Genomic DNA, 20075 nt, shown 5'->3' on the forward strand with positions numbered 1-20075 from the left:
AATATAATGCGTTAAAAGCGCCCTCTGGCGGTGAAATTTTGAACTCATTTTTCTATTCGTTTAAACAAATTTTCATCTCTTTATCATATACTACATTTACAATTAGCTTATTTTGTCATAAAATATTTTGGAATATGATTAAAATCTGCTTGTCTTTCTCCAGACAACAGAAGAAAAAGAAGGTCTCAGGATTAAATCTGCAACTCTACTGCCAGATACAAATTCCAATTCAATTGGAAATTCTTTCGAAAATTTCACTAGCCAGAAGTTGTACGAGGATTATGAGAAGAAGGCATCTGTAGAGGACAAACCCATCGATCCCTTTCCTTCTTTCTCGGAATTATTGCAGACCCCTCAGGGACCTCCGAAACCTCCCAGGTGTCCCATCGATTCTTCGACGTCCTCGAAAACCGAAGAAATCAAAAACGACGACAACACTTTTACAAAGACGACGACTGAAACAAAACACGAAGTAAGCTGCTTACATCTTTTATTCCATATCGATATTTTTGCGATTAAATATGGTCTTCACCGATATTGAAAATTCAATAATTCGAATTGTATTATATCATTGTAACCTGATTTGGATGTACTACTGCAACTAGGAAACATCTTCAAATACTCCATTTTCAGATGTATTAAAATTCCATGATGTATTTTTGAAAAGTATTACAAAAAAACAAAAAACAAAAAATCTCAAATATTACATTATAGTACACTCCCAAGTATCCGGTTCTCAACTATCCGGCTTCCATACCATCTATCTCCCTTGTTTTCTTTGATTGTATTTAAATGAGGAAGGCAAATTGTTGCATTGACTATGCTACCAAGGCATAGGATGCGGACTGAAATGCAATCAGTCATCTATTAAAGACTTCTTCAAAAATTAAAAACTGTAAGTTTTGACTCTTATCTTAGTGTTAACTTTTCATATTTGTGTAATCATTTATCAGTGAAAAATGAAATCAGTTTGAGTCAATTTTTTTTAAGATTTTGGTCTATGATTTACTTTAACGTTTTGTTTAAGTTTCCTGCATTTAAGGTTGTACAGAATTTCTATTAAAATGTGAACAGTTTATATCCTTTACTTTTTCACTAATAAATTCTTGAATCGTTCTGTGCATTATATAATCTACCAGTACATAACCTTTTATTTTAACTCGACGCATTACCGGCAACTGCTTCTATGGTTCACCGTGCCGCAGCCGATTTCAAATTCTACGTGGCTTGAAATAAATGGAGGGCTTAGTACTCAACAAGAAGCGAGGAAATACGTATTGTAACAGTGAGTTTTGGTATAAAAATTTTGTATTCTGGTATTGTTGGGTAAAGAAATGAATTCATTGAACTCCAGCCTATCTGTTTTTTTTTTTTTTTTTTTTTTTTTTTTGTTATCCGTCCTGCCCTTCTGCCACATTTGGCTGGATACTCGGGAGTGTACTGTATTCTAATGCTATTAATAACCCCATTAATTCTTTATCGGACAATTGGGAAATCTGTTTAATTTCGCTTTCAAGAACACATTCTTAGTACAACTTAAAGCATTAAATTCGAAACCTACAAAATAATATTTGGTTCTTTATTATAAAACTGTCCAGTGTCTAGTTTAAAAAATTAAAAAATTTAAAAGTTAGAAAAGAAAAAAGATCGTGCTCATTTACTTGTCTTATGTCATGTTTAATATTAGTATTCACAGTATTTAAGTGAGTATGCAGCTATTATGATTATATAGGCAGATATACATATTAGGATATTTAAAAAGTGGTTTACAAGTTACAGGTCTGAAATTTATAAATCTTACCAAAAAATTGAAAAGTTTTCCATGATCAGGAAATCAAAATATAATTATAAATTAAATATAAAAAAGAACAATTAATAAGGATTCTTTATAAATAAATGAAAACACAAATTCTTTAAAAAGAAAGAGAAATTTTCAATCTTTAAATATCTCTCTATATATACTCTCTTTGCTGCTCGATTGAAATATAAAATATTCCACAACAGCCTGTTAGAACTCTAAAAATGTCTTCGCTGCGTTTTCTTAGAATACCACCTGAAAAGAACCCCGAGATCGTGAAAGATACAAGGCCGTGAAGCGCTGACTTCGAACGAAAGGTAATGCAACTGAACAACTGACATGTAATTGTCGTAATTTGCCGTGAGATGTTGGCTGCATCCCCATCAAGATGGCAGCGGATGACTTTTGGACGAATTCCAGTTACTTTTCTGCACGGCGAAGAATTCGAAAGTGCTGAATTAGCAGTTTTCATTCTCAGATAACTCCTAGAGCTTTCATTAGAAATAAGAAACACTAAATTATCAGTTTTGACAAACCTGAACTAGAAGAATGACTTTCTTGTTCATCAGAATATCCAAGATGTAAATCAGCAGAAAGTGGTGTTCTTTTTCCTGTTACCTTTTTTACAGCAAATAGGATCGTGTGCCATAAAAAAATAAAGAGAATAATCATCAAATGGAAACTAAATTAATGTATAAGTAATGAGAATCAACTGTTTTTATTTACTAATCACAGAATGTTATATAAGATTTAAATTAATTACTATATTATATTATATGTTTTACATTAAAAATGTGGAAACATTTTTATAAATCTGCCATCATTATATGTATTTTAAATAATTCAATCATATTAATGTGTTAAAGTAAAGATTATAAATTTCATTTAGCCCTAATTATCACATAACAATTTATAGTAAATCATTTTAAAGTATGTCATGAAATTTCTCATATTGAGTAACTATTTATTCGGCATGTAATCGTTCTTAACAATTTTCAGATTGTAAAATAAGAAGGTATTTTTTCCCCTTTTTATTCATTATAACTTGTACTTATATAAGTAATAAAATTAAACTTATTTACCTTAATGCATAGAAAAATTAACTATTAAAAACTTTTAAGAACTTTTTAAATAGGCTCAAATGAATGTGAATGATTAAACATTTTTCCTCTATAACATCTGAACGAATTCACACAAAATATTTTTGCACCATGTTATAATCCAAAATTTAATTTTATAGCCACATCAATTTCTTTTCATACTATTTTTCTCTTATATTGAATCAATTTTTAAAGTTAATTTAAACTTAGTTGTTATCAATTCGATATTTTGTCGAAATATTAAACTTGTTTCACTTTTTAGCACATATATCATTGCACACTTTTATTAATATAACATTAAATTACTGTTCGTATATTGAAATAAAGTAAGAAATAAAACCAAATATTAAAATGTTTAAAAAAAGAAAGAAAATACTCAACTTTAACATTGACAAATGTGAGAGATGTGTAAAACAATAAAGTAGGTTTTATTTCAATCGGTAAAAAATCCTTAATATGAATTGTATTTAAATTAATTTTGAAAATATTATAAAATTAGAGAAATAATTGTATAGACAGGAAATGTGTGTTGCTGAAAAGGTAATTTTTGTAGTGTAACACGATGTAAAAATAATTTTTGGACGATGATACGTTCCAAAGTTTGTGCGGAAAAACGTAAAATTATTCTATCCTCATTTCGTCTCTTTTAGAAGACTGTAGAAATATTTTGATAGCGCAGTTAATCCTTCTAGGTTATAAGGATTCTGTTCGTGATCCAATTCCACTTTTTCTACTTAATTAATTCAAGATAAGCTTTGTAAAATTGCTGAATCGGCTAAAAGCCTACCTTTCCCACACTCCGCGTGAAGAGACAAAATCCCGCTGATGAGACAAATTCTTTTTTAAAATCTCCCTTTGTTTCCCCTACCTTGTCCGCGCGTGTAGCGGAAATCCCTATCGAAATCTCATTAAATATTAGCACTATGAAGAAATATTTTCCCTATCAATTTCTCCGATTATATAAGGCCAGGGATAAAATGTCCAAGAGCTTTTTCCTCATATTCCTTTTCTGTGTCGTTCTGTGTGCTCATCGCTTGTACATATGCCTGCTTCTTCAAAATGAAATAAAACGACGTCACGAAATCAAAAGTATCTTCAAACTGCATTCTGCTTCACATAAAATAATGCTTACATATATATAAAGTTAACTGATTTTAAATTTAATTAATTACCTAATTTTTAACTCCATTCAGCACATGTTAACTTCATTCTAAAACATTCTCTTATTTCCTGATCCCATTACACTTTTCTATGCAATTAATGCAACAGAAAGTTCTGTAAAAATGCTTTCGTCAGCGGTTCTCACACTCCGAGTGAAGGGATAAAAAATTGCTGACCTAAACAAATTCTTTTAAAAGATCCTTATAACTCCCTTACCTACAACTTAAATTCTACACGTGAAGGAAATCCCTACCAAAATCTCACTGTGTATATTCACAGGGATAAAATTGTCATTAGTTTTTCTCCATTTTCTCTCTGTGTCGTTTTCTGTTGATATGCTCGTCGCTTATGCTTGTACATAGGTCGTGCCTCCCGGGATAAAATAAAACGGAGTTAAAAATTCAAAGTGTCTTTTCTGTCTTCAACCACGATTCTACTTAAAAAATTATGTTTATATATATATATATATATATATTACATATAACAATTGAAACATTTGCATATGCGCGAATCTGTGGTTGTAAATACTTATCATTTCGAGCAATTTCATAGTAAAACACACATAATGCTTATGAAATTCATTCAGCTATTTTCTTCTAAGATCTATAATTACTGGCATTTATTTTCGATCATTTTTTAAATAATTACTGAGATCAATATTCCCTCAAAAATCTTAAAAGTCTTGAAGAAAACATGTATTTAGACATATACAAGTTTTATAGTTATTAATATGAAAAAGAGCCTTACTATTAACTATAAAACCCTTTTCTACATATTCAAATTTTTTGCATTTATAAACAAATACTTAATGATAATCACCTACTTCCAGATCATTGGAAACACAGAAGTGTCTTTCACAAAGAAAGAGCAAGAATCTGTGTCTCAAACAGTCGTCGACAGTGACAACGTGCCAAGTATCACGCTGGATGCCATGGACTTGAACGATTTAATAAATGCAACTCAGAAAAAGCTGGAGAGTTTCAAAAACGGCATTGTAAAAGACACGCCGATATCACCCTCAGTATCCAGTATCTGTGATGTTAAAAAAACCGAAATATTGACCTCTACCTCAGTATCCGAAACCAAGACTTCGGAAGCATTCAGTTCTCTGAAACAAGTACCATTTTCTAGTCCAATCACAGACTCCACAAATAAAACGGATTCTATGGTCCATCAGAATCAGGTACGAACTCTTTTGAATTTAAAAACATTATTTAATTATGTATTAACGTAAATATGACGTTTAATAATGTATAGCGTAACTGAAGCAAAATATTTTCAAATAGTTTAAAAATTAATTTAAAAGGCCAAATTGTTCTTAGTTTTGCATTTGTTTAAACTTCTGATGGTCTTTCCATCATCCTTTTTGAGTTGTACAGATATATTTATTTTGTTATTACAATGTCAAAAATATATCATTGTCTACCAAGCAATATTTATGATAAATTTAAGAATATTTTTTTAGAACATCGTGAAAGAAATTTTTTTTTTGTAACTGAAAGTTAAATTAATTCTTCTTTGTATTCTTTTTTTTCTCTTGTAAAGGATGCTTTGTAAATCCCAATAAATAATTGAATGTTAAGTAATAACTGTTAAAAATTGAAGAATTGTAAAAAAAAAAAAAGAGTAAAAGATCATGATTCTCAATAAGAAAATTTTTTAAACTTTTCTTTTCTGTACATAATCACATTTCTCACGTCCTATTTTTTCTAGAAATGTACTCTTTCATAACTATTATGTCATTTACTTTACATGTCACTTTTTAAAAAGTACTGCCACAAGAAACCGCTTAGACCAAGATAAAGAAATCTTGTAGGTCAATTATCTATTTATTATTGTAAATTAATGCTAGGAAACTCGAAAACTGTATTTCAGAAAAAGGTGTCATTATATATGAACATGTGTACTCGATAAACCCCAGAATGTTTAATCCTTAAAATTTTAAAAATTCATTTATCATATTAAATATCTGCATATAGTATTGATGCTGATAGAAATATTAACTTGAATTCTCTTCATAATTGTTTCGATTGCTTTTTGCAGTATAAAATTAAATTTTTGAGCTTAAATTGATAAATTTTTCAATCATTAACAGGTTTGCGTTTAACATTTTTATAAAAATAAAAACTTTAAATGCAATTTTTTAAAAAAGATGTATTTTAATGCAAAAAACAAGCAGACAGACAAACAAAGAATAAATGCCCGGTTTCTTTGCAAAAATGCAAACAAACAAAAGATGTTCATACTCATAACTGAATGTGTAGACACATAAGATAAAAATTGATCTAAAGCGTTTTCATGTTGTTATTGTTGTTTTAACCATTTTCAGATTATTTGCGATTGAAGCACTACTCGATTCTAGAACAGAATTCATAACCAGAAATTTGCTATTTTTCTTTTTAAATCATGTTTATTCATTGCTATAATCACTGTATTACAGACCATTTCATTTTGACATACTTTTTTATTTTAAAAATTCCTTTTCAATAAATGCTTCAATTAAGTATTTGAACTCCATAATTGTTCAGGATTTTTTCTTCTCTCTTTCCCTCTTTTCCTTTTTCATGACTTATATTTCTAAATTTTTGAACAATTAATTTAACAAAAGCTTCGACAAGCAACCAAAAAGTATGTTCCAAACCCCAAAAGCATTTTCAGGAAACAAAGATCTCTTGACTCTGTTTATTGGTTTCTTTCTTTTCCTGTCTTCTTTTTTATTTTCTTACCTTTTCTCCTGAAGTCTGAACCTGAGAAGAAAGTACCCCCTCCTCCTCCACCTAAGCCGAAAACTCGGCCCCAAAGCGACCCCCTCGAAAGCAGCTTTAAGGACTGTTTGAAGGAAATGCAGATGGTAAGACCCGAAAAAAGAAAAATGGCGTAAGAGTGTGTTGGCTTAGTTTGGCTGCAAATAGTTGTAGATGCTGCAAATGTAGAAGCTTTTAATAGAACTAAGAAACTCATCAAGCAAATGATGACTGTGTGTTTATGTAATCTTGTTCAACATACGATGGATGTACGAGTGTAAAAATACAACTGCTCTTTTTCATTTAAAATACTTTATTACCATACTAATGTTTTTAACTATTTCACTATTAGCCTGTCCCAATCCAGGCATACAAATTCTGTACTAATAGGCCTTTTTTGGGGATGGTTTCTCTTTCAAACGAAGTACAGAATGTAAAGCGAGGGCATCCTTGATGATAGTTTGTTTTACATCCTGTTCCCTTTGTTTGAAAGTGAAATTGACCCAAAAACAGTTCATTAGTAAAGAACTTTCATGGTCGGTTTGTACAAGGTTAATAATAAAAAGTTAAGATGGCAAATTGCGTGATACGTATTGCAAAACTCTAAAAATTGCTCAAAACACTATATAAGCAGATTGTTACAATTAATGCTCCAAATATGAAAGATAGTTACTTCTTGAGTACTAGGTACTCTATAAAAAAGAATTTTAAATTTTTTTATTAAATTTTCAATTAATTTAAAATAAATCGAACTTTTCATGTGTGTTTTTTTTCAATATCTTCTGACCATATTACCGCATAAAAGCCATTTTCACAAAATTTAAAATACAAAGAATGAGCTTTTCAATTCAATCTTTAATTTTAGCAAATTTTTCAAAATCAGTTCTAACCTCCATTTTTTTTAAGCAATTATATAATCATTTTGCTTACAAGGGGAGGGCACGAGTTTGAAAATTCAGTTCTGGATGAGATTTAGTATAATGGTAGTATATATTTAGAATGCCCACTCACGAAAATACTAAAGCGCAATAACCAGTAAATTTCAAGAAAATGGCCTTCAAACTTACTACATAGCTTATATATTAATAACGTGTCGTCGAGGCGCGATTAGTATAGTAGTTAAGACCCTGGAGTAGTAAACAGAAGACCCATGTTCGATCATGGGATTTCATGTTTTGCTTCTTTTTTTTAACAACAGTTTTAATTAATCTTTTTTTCATTTTTTTCCAAAAAAAAAAAAATATTTATTCTCGTAATTCATGAATTATAATTTAATTTTTTGAAGAAAAGTAATTATGAATATGAATGCATTTTTTTAAATATTCAGAACTACTTAAATTAAATTAACATTTTAAAGTAACTTCAATTAATATGATACTAATTTTTATATGGGAAAAATAAATGTGTTTTCTCTTAATACCTGAATTATAACTAAAAAAATAAGATATAAAAGCATTTTTCTTTTAAAAAATTGTTTAAATAAAATTACAGACGGTTTTAATTGATATGTAACTCTTTTATCAATCATAAATGAATGTTTTAAAAGTAAATCTCCCTCAGAAATAAATATTCATTTTCAAAATACTTGAATTATAAATTTATATTTATTTTTAAGTAGGAAAAACAATTACACATATAACTTAAATGATTATAAATGTTAATTAAATTACTGATTTCATTAATTTTTTATTACATACAAGAGACAGAATGGAAATTATAAAAACATTTCAAACAGATAGATATATTTAAACATTTTGAAAAATTCAGAAATCATGATTATCCACAAGAGAAACTTTAAAAGAATCGATAAAAAAAAATCATTTACCTTAAAAAAAATTTACCTTTCTTCAGAAAATAGGGCAGCGCAACAAAGCATATCGTATGTTATTAAAAACTTTGAACCATCTGTCTATGCATTCCATAACTTAACACCTGCTTTCTACTTTTCTTTTCGACTATTAACATTTTGAATGTTTGCGGATATAATTTTCTGAAGCATATATTTTACAGAGAACGGAATTTGGTGTAGATTAAATTTAAATTAAATTATAAAAAATATTTGTAATGGTAGAATTTTTAATAATTATATAATTATCGAAATACATAAGAATTGAGTCATAAAGCCCACATTAGTAATTTAATGCACGAAAAAGATAGGAGTCTTTTTTTAAAAGTCAAGTGTAACTGGTATTATTTTTGGACTGATTTTTATGTAATAAATATTAATGTTACATCAGTTAATTTAAAATGAGATATTGGTTGGTAATATTTTGTCACATCACATTATTCTTATGAAAAAGAGCATTGCACGAATACAATTCTTATAAAGGGTAATCATGTCGTGTCTGAAAAATATAGATTAAATAATTGTTAAATCTTAGTTATTAAATAATTGTTAAATCTTAGCTAAATATAGTTAATATTTAGAACGTTTTTGCATGTTTATTTATTATTTATTTATTACATTTAACATTAAAGTAAATTCATTTTCTTTGTGGTTTACAAAATAATCTTTAAGTTATGAATTAACAAATGAAATCAAGCTTATTTTTTTAAATTAATGGGTAAAAATTAAAAATGTGTAACATTTTCTCCTTTACACGGATGTTTTTTATGTGCTGGATCATTTTGCTAAAAGCGCTTATTTTTCATTAGAATTTTTGAATTTAGGGAGTTTATAAATGACATTAATGTATTTCATCAAGATTGATATGCTTTAATGCATGCAGTTTTATAATCTTATCAACGGTAACAGATTTTCCACCTTCCAAATGTAATATCATATATTTAGATTTGTGATAACAAAAGCAAAATAAATTTATTTTTTAAAAAATCACTTTTTTCGGTTTATTAAAAATGATAATGATTTGTTATTAAAATTATGGAGGTCAAAACTAAAATAAACATAAAACATCGATAGAAAACTTTTAATTGAATTGATATTATATTGAATGGGAATACTTAGGCGTTTTCATCCTTATGAAATTAGATAATCGTTACACTATATTTTATATTAGATATGATATTACGAAATAGTTAATTTCATTTATCATTACTTTCAGCATTCATACTTTTACAATTTTTGTTTTCAAACCAAATTTTCAATTACGAAATTATTTTCTAATTTTTAGACTATAATAGTAATATTATTATTTATTTACCATCAACTATATATATATATTAATCCATCAACTATTTGTTTATAACTTGATTTCTTACCTTAAGAACATAATTTACGCAATTTTCAATTAATTAAAAATCTAAATGATCATTAAGCCCTAAAAATATTAAAATATTATAGTGTTGTCATATCCACACAGTTGCTCAAAATTCTGAAATCTGGCACATCAAAAAGAGAGTAAAAAAAAGAATTATAACATTTTATCCGTAAAACCATGAAAAAAAAATCAAATTAAATAAGGACATGAAAAATTCGGTTACAAGAACTTATTCCTCGTTGCACTGGAATTATTTTTAAGTTAAATGTTTCATAAAGTTCTTTTTATCCAGGACCTTAACTGTTTCAACGGAGGTCATGGATTTTCAACTGATGAAAGTTCTACTGTTACGACCGAAACACCATTCAGTAGCACAACCATTACGAAAAAGAGTGAGTATCATTCTGGAATATAAAGTATTCATTCATTATGAATTCACATTTCCATATTCATATTCGACAAAATTTAATCAATAAGAAAAAATATCTGAATTTAAATTAAATTTTTCACAATCTTTGATTACATATTACCAAAACTATCTTGTCTTAATTAGTATCTTTTTTTACCAATTTTTAAGTACTATCACGTCGCATATGGAACATTTCTTTCAATTTGTCGAAAAATGATTGTGATGACATATATGGATTGAAAAATGATTGTGAGAGTCGACAAATGGAGGATATATGGAGGACATATATAGATTGAAAAATGGTAGGATATATTGAATGGTAGGATTGGTTTAACTTGAGTACGAAAGAAATGCTACAGATTGTCCTTCTTATTTTCTTGTACACTAATTTTCTATGCAAAAAAAAAAAAAAATTGTAATCATTAAAAACTTTTCCTCGATATTTTAGGAAATAAGTGCGTTCACAGTTTTTAAAATTCTAAGAGCCATGAAACCAAACTCTCTTTATTCCAAAAACTTGAGTACACGATAACTAAAAAATACATTTAACTAGAAGGGTGAAATTTGTCATGTAGGTCTTAACTCCTACTATATAGATTCTTAACAAAATACTTTGGAGGAAAATCTGTCTGTCCACTTATTTATATGCACATGACTCACAATATTTAGGAATATGAAAGAGTTATATAAATAAAATTTGTAATGTATATTTATCATGACCATTCTAGTATGTATCTACACACGATAATTCTAAAATAACACGTATTCTTTATTTAAGTAAACAAAAGTTTGTGTGCGAATTTGAAGCCCAAATTTGTGAGTTTGTCCCAAATTTTGGAACCAGTTGATGGAAAGAAAGGCTTCAAAATACTTTCTTCATTATACTAAGAAACACACAGCGCTCTAAACTATGTAACTACAACCAGAAATCGGAAAGAAGTATTCAGGCTTGTGGATTTCTATGACTTTCAATGGTTTACTATTTCCTTCGATACATTATACCAACCTTGCTATATGTCCAAAGCATGTAGAAGAAAATAGGAAAAAAGATGCTAAACTATCATGTAAACGTGAAAACTGAAGAAAGGACATTTCCTCTTGTTTGTTTTACAGATTTTATGATTCTCACTGAAATGGCTACTCAAACGTAGGAATGAGAAGTTGCTTTATTAGTAAGTTATGTCTCGCTTTTCTGTAGAATATAACAATGGTGCTATTGTCTATTTAACGGGCCCATCGCTGATGACGGGATATAGTTTGGTTTGATAGAGCCGCATAGGCTTCTAATGGGGGGGGGGCTGTATGTATCAATCACATCAAAAATTTACTGTTCGCACGAATTCAATGGAAGTATACTATTGATGGTTGTGGATTTTACCAAATTTTTATTAGTTTATTTTCTCACAAATTTTTCCTTGAAATTATGCTATAAATTTTTTTTAAAAAACGAAGATTAAATGAAAAAATTGCCTTGAAAATTATCTCTTCTAAATATAATATATCCCAAGAGACAGGAGATACTATACAATATAGTAAAAGTAAGTTACAATATAATGATCTCATTCAAATTATCAGGTTATAGATTTAATTTAATAAAGAAAAAAACTTTAGACATAAAAAAGTGAATGCGATTGATATGGGCTTTTTGAATGTTTATAATTAAAGAACCTTTTAATTAAATAATATTTTAAAATTAAATTTTTTGCCTATTACGCGTAGAAAAAATGTTTTCCTCGTCCAGTTTCTACGAAGAGCCCGGCGCCGTGTACCCGACACTTGAAGAACAAGTGGAAATGGCGAGGAAGATAGCAGATTCCTTGGCTGATGATTCGAATAAAAAGTCTAAGGGATCAAACATGTTTTACAAGAGGCTCAAGAAATCCTCTAAGTGGATACACGAAGGTATTTATATTATAATTTTATTGTCTACTTTTTTTTATATAAAAAGTTAAGCCGAAATTTGCTACAGTTTCATGAAATTCGGTATATCAAGTTTTCCTTAAAACTCATTATAGTTCAAGTACCTCAGAGTGTTGAAATGCCCGAATTTCTCTTTCAAAAATAAGAAAACCACCCCCACATTACCGCAATGACATTTTGTGTCCTTAAGTGATTGTTATACAAAAGAGGTCTCCCCTTAGCCGATCGCTATCAAACAAACGTATTCCCGGGCATCATTTGAAAGTTTTCAGAAAATCTCCCTGTCCCCCTAAATCCATGTGGGCGAGTGTGTTTAAAGAACAAAGCATGCACCATAGGTAATTTATAATCACACTTAAAGAAAAGGAAAGGAATTTTGCAGTGATATCCATGTGACTCGGGCGAACTAGGTAGCTTCGTTGAACGGCCATTTAGGGTCTTTCCATATTAATATAGTTAAATTTTACACTTGAATGTCTAACCTAATTATTTTGATATTTTATCATCCTTTCTTCCAGGCCGTGGTGGTCTAATAACCATATCTTCCATTTGTCCCCAGAAGGTTCTAGGTTAAAAACCCAATTTCATTGAATAATAGCAATTTCAGCAAGTGTGGCCATATAAATTAGTCGTAGCGAAATATCCACTGACCAGTATATTGTGGAAATTGTACCACTAATATATTGTAGATACTCATCAGGAATCGCCAACTTGAAAACCCTCTTCATCAATTGACAGAAGCCTAAAATTGCGAGAGTCGTTGCAATATACCTTTACAGTTGCTACAGAATGGAAAAGTTATCATAATTAAATTAAACCAACTATGTATGGATTTCAAAATAATGTACATTTTAAAATCGCATTTGCAAACAACAACAGTTTCTGTGTTTCTCTTTTATAGATGCAGCGAGATACTGATTTAACATTTAGTAATAAACGTTAAATCAAATTATTGCATATATAAGCAATTTACGAAATGCAATAAAAGTAAATCATTAAATTGAGGAATATTAGTATTATTAAAATATACTTATGCAAAAAAAAATTATCTTTTGCAGTCAAGATAATGCTGTTATGAGAATATTTGCACTCTCACTTTAAGTTAACAAGACTAAATACATTCTCCAAACGAATCACGAGTTGCTGTTATTTTTTTTATTTAATATCAGTGCGTATAAATTAAATTTCTCTTCGCTTGTCCTTAGGTCCGGAACCGAGTGACGAATCGGGTCCTGGTACCCCAGAAGTCCAGGGAGTAGAACCACCGACTCCCGATATTTCTCAAGTACCTTTCCGTCCCTCTAAAGGACCTCCTAAGCTAAAATTAGTATTAGATCCTCGACATCCTCTTGATGCTGCAGCACTCAGGTATATGCTTTAACTACATCTCTTTATACCAACATTTCTTGAAATTTATTAATTCATTATTTTATGTATCAAATAATAATGTGCGTGTGTATGTGCATGTATGAGTGTGTGTGTTGTCGTTGTGTAGACTAGACCGTTTGACCTATTGCTGCCAAATTTGGCACATGTATATTTCAGACGGTTGGAAGGTTAATGTGCACCTCTGAGCATTTTTTAAAAATTTTTATTGGAATTTCAATTGATTAAAAAATAAGCGAAATTGAATTGAATAAATTTCAATATGAGGCATGCTTTACTTTTTGGTATTTAAAATTAAAATTTTAATTCAGAAATTAATAAGAATCAAGCAATGGTAGAAAAATTCTAAAGTGCCAACATTTTAAAATACTGCTGCCTTTTCTTGTGATATAATTCGATATATAACGAAATATAATAAAAAATAGAGAAAAACAAACACAATGAATAGAAGGCTTTTGAAATAATTTAGTGCGGGGGGGGGGTGGAATTTCAACTTTCATAGGTGAATGTCAACATTCACATAGTTGCTTGCTGTATGCCCGAAATATTTGCTAAATATTCTTATTTCTCACATACACCGGCAAATGCCAGCATTCACTATGTACTAATTGTGAATTTTAAATAATACTTTATAATTAAGAAGGTGAAGTACCCCAAAATCTCAAGAATATAATTTTTTGTAAAAAAAAAAATTGTAATAATATTCAAACATTTCTTTATCATACACAAAAAAATTCCCAATTTTTTCAACTTTTGAGTTAGATTCCGTTAGAATTTATAAAATAACAAAACTTTAACAGCATATGTCTTCATTTCTTGTTATCTTTGTTGTCTCTTTCCGACTTCCACTAAAGTATATATATATATGCTTGTCGACATACATTGATGATGTATGAATGTACAAGAGTATAATCAAATATTCGGCATTCGTATTTGGTGTGAGTTGACATTAACCGGTGAAAGTCGACTTTCCCCAGTTTCGGTCTTTCACAGTAACGTATATACTATATCAAAATTTGAAGTAAAAATAATTTGCTGAGAAACAATTGAAATTTTTAATTTTTAACAACCGTTAATGCCGGCGAACCAACTTTTCGACAAAGATAAAGTAATAAGATGACGATAATATATCTATAGCAGAATTATAACTTCATTAAAGGAATAATATTTTAATAAGATTTTTGAAAATAGCTATGAATGAATCGTTAACTCAGTTTTTTCATCTGAAGTATTGTTTTATTACAGGTCATCTGGCCTATCCATCAATGAACACAACGTAGTCAGCCCTGAAGTGTGCCATGGCATAGTAAAGGATCTACAATCACCAGTTGGCAAAGGTAATCGAAATATAATGTAAATTTTTTATCACTTGTGAAACATACTCCAAATTGTAACAATTAACTTTTCTCTAATTAAAAAAAAATTAATTGAGTTTTTTCATAAATGACTAAATAAGGCTGCTCCAAAATTATTAAACTCTATTCCAATTATATTAGAAGGTGTATATTAGCTCAGGTGTCATTCCTCGTCATCTGACCGCGGCTCAAAATGACGAGGTCCGTCCCAAAATAGCCCTATTGTTGCTTTACAGCGGGACGTTAATATAACTAAACCAAACTAAATCACTTTACTTAATTATACGATACTACTACAGGAGATGCTATAATTCCCTTTGCTATCCACATTTATTTTATCCCCTGATGAGCAAATGAATGCATTGTTTTGCAAATTTCGCAATTTATTACCACTTTTGAATTCCATGTATATGTAGTACAGCGAAAGTATTGTTATCGTTAAACAATTTGAACTCGGGCTTTAGAGGAATTTCCACGTTTTAGACCTCTTTGAGTTCCAAAAACACATTTTTGGAAAATGTCCGTCTATTTTTTGGTGATAAAGATAATTGAAAAGACTTTGAGCTAGACGGATGAAATTTCTTATACGGTCTTTACACTAAATTTGTAGACTTCTATCAAATTTTGAACAAATTCTATCTGACAGATAGACAGTCGGACAGATAAACAGATAGTCGGACAGATAGACAGATAGTCGGACAGATAGACAGTAAGTCTATCTGTCCGACTATTCGAATAACTACAAAGCGATGAAAGCCAAGAAGATAAAATTCTTTATACAGATTTATCATCTATAGTGTAGACAGCTATCAAACTGTTATCTAAAACCAACAAGGGGTTAATCCTCCATCTTTCTGTTATTTCAAACACATGTAAACGCAATAACTCAAAAAAAAAATGCATTAATTTAAAAATATCAAATTTGGTATGGGATTTTTGGACTACAACAGTAGTTTCGGGACAAATTTTTGTTTTCATAGTTTGGAGAAAGCGCGTCTAAAACCCAAATTCCCTTTTCCCATACTATTAAGCGCATATTAATTACCAAAAAACTCGAGAATGATGACGTAATAACTTCAGTAAAAATAGTAAATTCACGCGAAAGGTCAATATTTCTTAACTATAGCACCCCAATGCCATGCAAGGTGTTGATTGACTTAAGAACTCCATAACGTTTCATGTGCGAAGCATCAAAACTGATCAGTTACGATCTGCTGTTGAACACACTGTCCATCGACTTGAAAGTTTATAGGTTGTAGCGGATTGAGATGAGCGAATATAGAACCTGGGCCAAGTAACATGACCACAATACAATACTATATCCTTTACCTATCGAAGGTTGAAGTGCCCGTGTAGCGTAGCTGTTAACTGGCTTATAAGCTTTCACTACAGATTTTTCCTCCAGTGAGTCGAACGATATGACTGTTGAGTGGTGATGTATTAGCTGTTGAGTCTATTGCGCTTGTACCCATTTGAGTAGCGCCAAGCGTCATGGCGAGCTTGTGTGAGTGAATGGTTGCTATTGCTGTTGCGCCAAGTGTGACGACTTTGTATTGCTGCGACAAGTGAGTCTGACGACTTTGGTTTGCTATGGGTAGATGGCGCCACAACAGCTGTGCGAAGGTTGAAGGTTCATCGTCCGGGGTCACCAATGTAGCGGATTGAGATGAGCTAGGATAGATACTAAGACCTTGTGGTTCGCAGCCGAGTAGCATGACCACAATACAAAAGCAATTACCCGTGTAGCGTGGCTGTTAACTGGCTTATAAGCTTTCACTACAAGATGAATGAGGGTAGTCGTATGGAGCCCTTTCCCCTACATCATCCTGGACATGATAAATAAGTGCTCTTCTTGTGCAATTTCTTCCTAATCTGTTCTTGTTTCTGCAAACTGAACTGTTTTTCTCAAACAGCGTACTGTTATTTTTTACATACCTTTACTTAATACGGTTCGATGACAAGGGGATCAGAAACTAGTCAATAAATGTTAATATTGTTTCTGTATTCCGTTTTTGTCGTTTATTGTGTGAAAATTAATATTTTTCCGGAAGGGACGCCCTCTGGTGGGCAGTTTGGAACTAAAAATATTTTTTCGAGATTCCGTGAGCGCATCTCGTGTACAGTCTATATATCAAATTTCGTTGCAATTCATTCACCCGTTTGCGTTGTATGATGCTGTTTATAGGGGAAGTTTAATTATAACTACCCTGTATATATTAATTTTCAGCAGATTAAATAATGGAATGACTGATAATTTACAATAGTATAAAAAGTGCAAGGCTATCGTAAAGAAAAAGATCAGTTCCTTGTGAGGAATAAAAATCTAAATTACTTTGTGATAAATCATCTGCACCACCCATACGGAAAAAGTTAATATTCCTACCTTATCTTTTAATTCTTAAACATTAATGAATGCTAGCAAGGTCCACATTATAGCTCTCCAGAGATTGCTCGAGTAATCTAATCGCGATGCATCAGTTAAATTACCATCCTGACAGCTGCCTTCTTTCTTTGCAGGTGCAGCTCTGTTCGCCAAGCGGAAGAAGAAGTCCGAGGAATGGGTGGTGGACGAGGAGAAAGTGAAGGCCATGCTCAGGGAGAACGAGAGGAAGATTACTCCCATCACACAACAACCGTGTTATAATCAGTATTCAACTTTCTGCAGACAAGTAAGAGTCCTCATTAAGTGTGCTTCGTTGTGAGGTGCTACACATACTCATTATGAAACACTCAGTACTTAAATCATCATGAAAAACCATGTTTTCATAATATTTTGTCATGTTTTCAATAGAATTGGTATCGTGTTTTCAATTGAATATCATGAATGAATATACAAGAGGGATATATGAATATATTCAGGGAAAGGTGGAAGTTAATTCGGGTTTACAAGAAACTAGAGATTTTTTAAGGGGCATTCTTAATTTTAAATTTGGCAAACACGTATAAAAACTTTTTAATATTGTGAAATACATTTATTGTCAATGTTAATTAATTTTATATCAGTAAGATTAAAAAGATAAAATGAATGAATATTCCATTTTTGTAGGGCTAGTAAGAGAAAACAAAATAAAATACAATCTTGTTAATCATCGGAAATCAAAAATAGAAGTTGAGAGTTTAAATTCAAGAGAGTTATAAGAATGCACTGTGATCCTTTCAAGAAATTCGAACGATATCTAGGCGGTACGATAATTCATACTTCACTTTGTTTAAACATGTCAGATATGACGTTTTGGAAAGTTGCAGATGTGCGTGTCTTAAGTTCACCAACATCTGTTGGTAGCACATCTGTTCAGACATTTTGATTTTCCCAATCCAAAGGAAAGTTTTCTTTTCTTTTCTGGAATTTCGAATTTGTTTATTGTATTTATTTATTTGTTCAGTTTATAACCTTTTTCATCAAAGGAATTTGTTTGAAAAAAAGAAGAAGAGTGCTGGAATCGAATTTCTTTATTTCGATAAATCAAACATTGAGGAATTATTCAAAAATTGTTCCACAATTCTATTTACTTACGTATAAATCATCGTTATCTTAACTGTACTTAGCATTCAATTCGATGAATTATATATGAAATTTTAGGACAGATAAGATCTTTATCAGTTCTGTAAATGTGACCTACGTTAAACACCTTCTCTAAGCTCTTCTTCTCATATCAAAATATTAAGAAATTCTTACTGCTTTAAAAATTTTAAATAAGTGATGCGGTGAAATATATAAGAATTTTAAATAAAAAATAGTAAAAATCCGTATGTATCAAACACTTATATGACATTCAATTTTGAACTATTTCCAAATAGTTCAAGATTGAATAGAATGAATGGAATGAATTGAATGAATGAATGATTGAATAGAATGAATCGAATGAATGAATGATTGAATAGAATGAATGAATGATTGAATAGAATGAATGGAATGAATTGAATGAATGAATGATTGAACAGAATGAATGGAATGAATTGAATGAATGAATGATTGAATAGAATAAATGGGTCTGAAGAATAATTTAAATAGCTATTTAATATTTAAATTCCAATTTTAGATGGAATTAATAATAGAGCAGACAGAAAGTGGAAAATTAACAAATAACAATTTCTTTATTAACATACAAAAGAAACTTGTGTATAAATAGTACACACATATAAGAATATATGCAATCAATAATTTTCTAATAAATAGTTTCTTCTATTTTAAAATTCTTTCAATGACGAGAAAAATACATGGGATTAAGCCACCAATAAATTTAAGAAATGTCTTAAATAATCGAGAACTTTTTCGAGGATTCGAATATTTATTAAATTTGGTTAGCCATCCAATGGTATTTTTTAACTAGTTGTTAAAATAAACATTTTATATGTAATAATAAACTTTATTGCAGATCTTTCATCGATACTTCACGGTTTTCTTAATTTATGAGTTCTTAATTTTGAAAAGAAATGCAAAGCTAATCTAAACATGAAATCAGAACAACAAGGAAGTAGCTACTTCATCTGATAATTTCAATAACCGATGATACATCCGCTTCCGTTATCACGCACTTTAATAAAAAAAAATGAAAAGGATATTTTGGCAGTTTTCATTTTTCCTCTCAAGTGTGTTGTTATTTCCGTCCCAAATATTAAATATATATTTGAATTATTCTTACATCTACTTTACTCAGCATCGAAATATTTGAGCTATCAATGTCACAGCAGCGTATGAATTTGGTGTGTACATACTTTTATTAATCTTCTTTTTAATTTTTTTATGTCATCTTACTGCTTATTCAAAATTTTCAAAACAATTGATTTTTTGTTATATTTTATATGGTTTCAATGGTAATGAATAACTTTTAATTTTTGTTAACTATCATCTCTAGTAATAAGAAAGATAAATGAGTGCGTGGGTTAACTCTCTACAGAATATGTTGTTAGACAAAGAGTTATCAAATTTAGCACAGATGTACTTTGGAAAGTAGGAATGCATTTAAGAGCGAGTGTTTTGAAA

General features: G+C 30.0%; 1 protein-coding gene across 5 annotated transcripts in view; it reads left to right on the top strand.

Moving 5' to 3' along the window:
- The window catches only part of LOC129987865 (nucleolar protein dao-5-like), a 105791-nt gene that overhangs the window by 77436 nt on the left and 8280 nt on the right, over nucleotides 1-20075 (top strand). For 4 of the 5 annotated variants that reach the window (XM_056095836.1, XM_056095833.1, XM_056095837.1 and 1 more), the window contains 8 exons: nucleotides 164-472; nucleotides 4889-5242; nucleotides 6800-6910; nucleotides 10314-10413; nucleotides 12150-12332; nucleotides 13556-13718; nucleotides 14982-15073; nucleotides 17609-17760. In XM_056095836.1, the coding sequence (XP_055951811.1) occupies nucleotides 164-472; nucleotides 4889-5242; nucleotides 6800-6910; nucleotides 10314-10413; nucleotides 12150-12332; nucleotides 13556-13718; nucleotides 14982-15073; nucleotides 17609-17760 (1464 nt within the window). The remainder of the gene's footprint in view (nucleotides 1-163; nucleotides 473-4888; nucleotides 5243-6799; nucleotides 6911-10313; nucleotides 10414-12149; nucleotides 12333-13555; nucleotides 13719-14981; nucleotides 15074-17608; nucleotides 17761-20075) is intronic. The other variant, XM_056095835.1, reaches the window with a different exon arrangement.

Source organism: Argiope bruennichi, chromosome 10 (assembly GCF_947563725.1).
Source record: "Argiope bruennichi chromosome 10, qqArgBrue1.1, whole genome shotgun sequence".
NCBI lineage: Eukaryota > Metazoa > Arthropoda > Arachnida > Araneae > Araneidae > Argiope > Argiope bruennichi.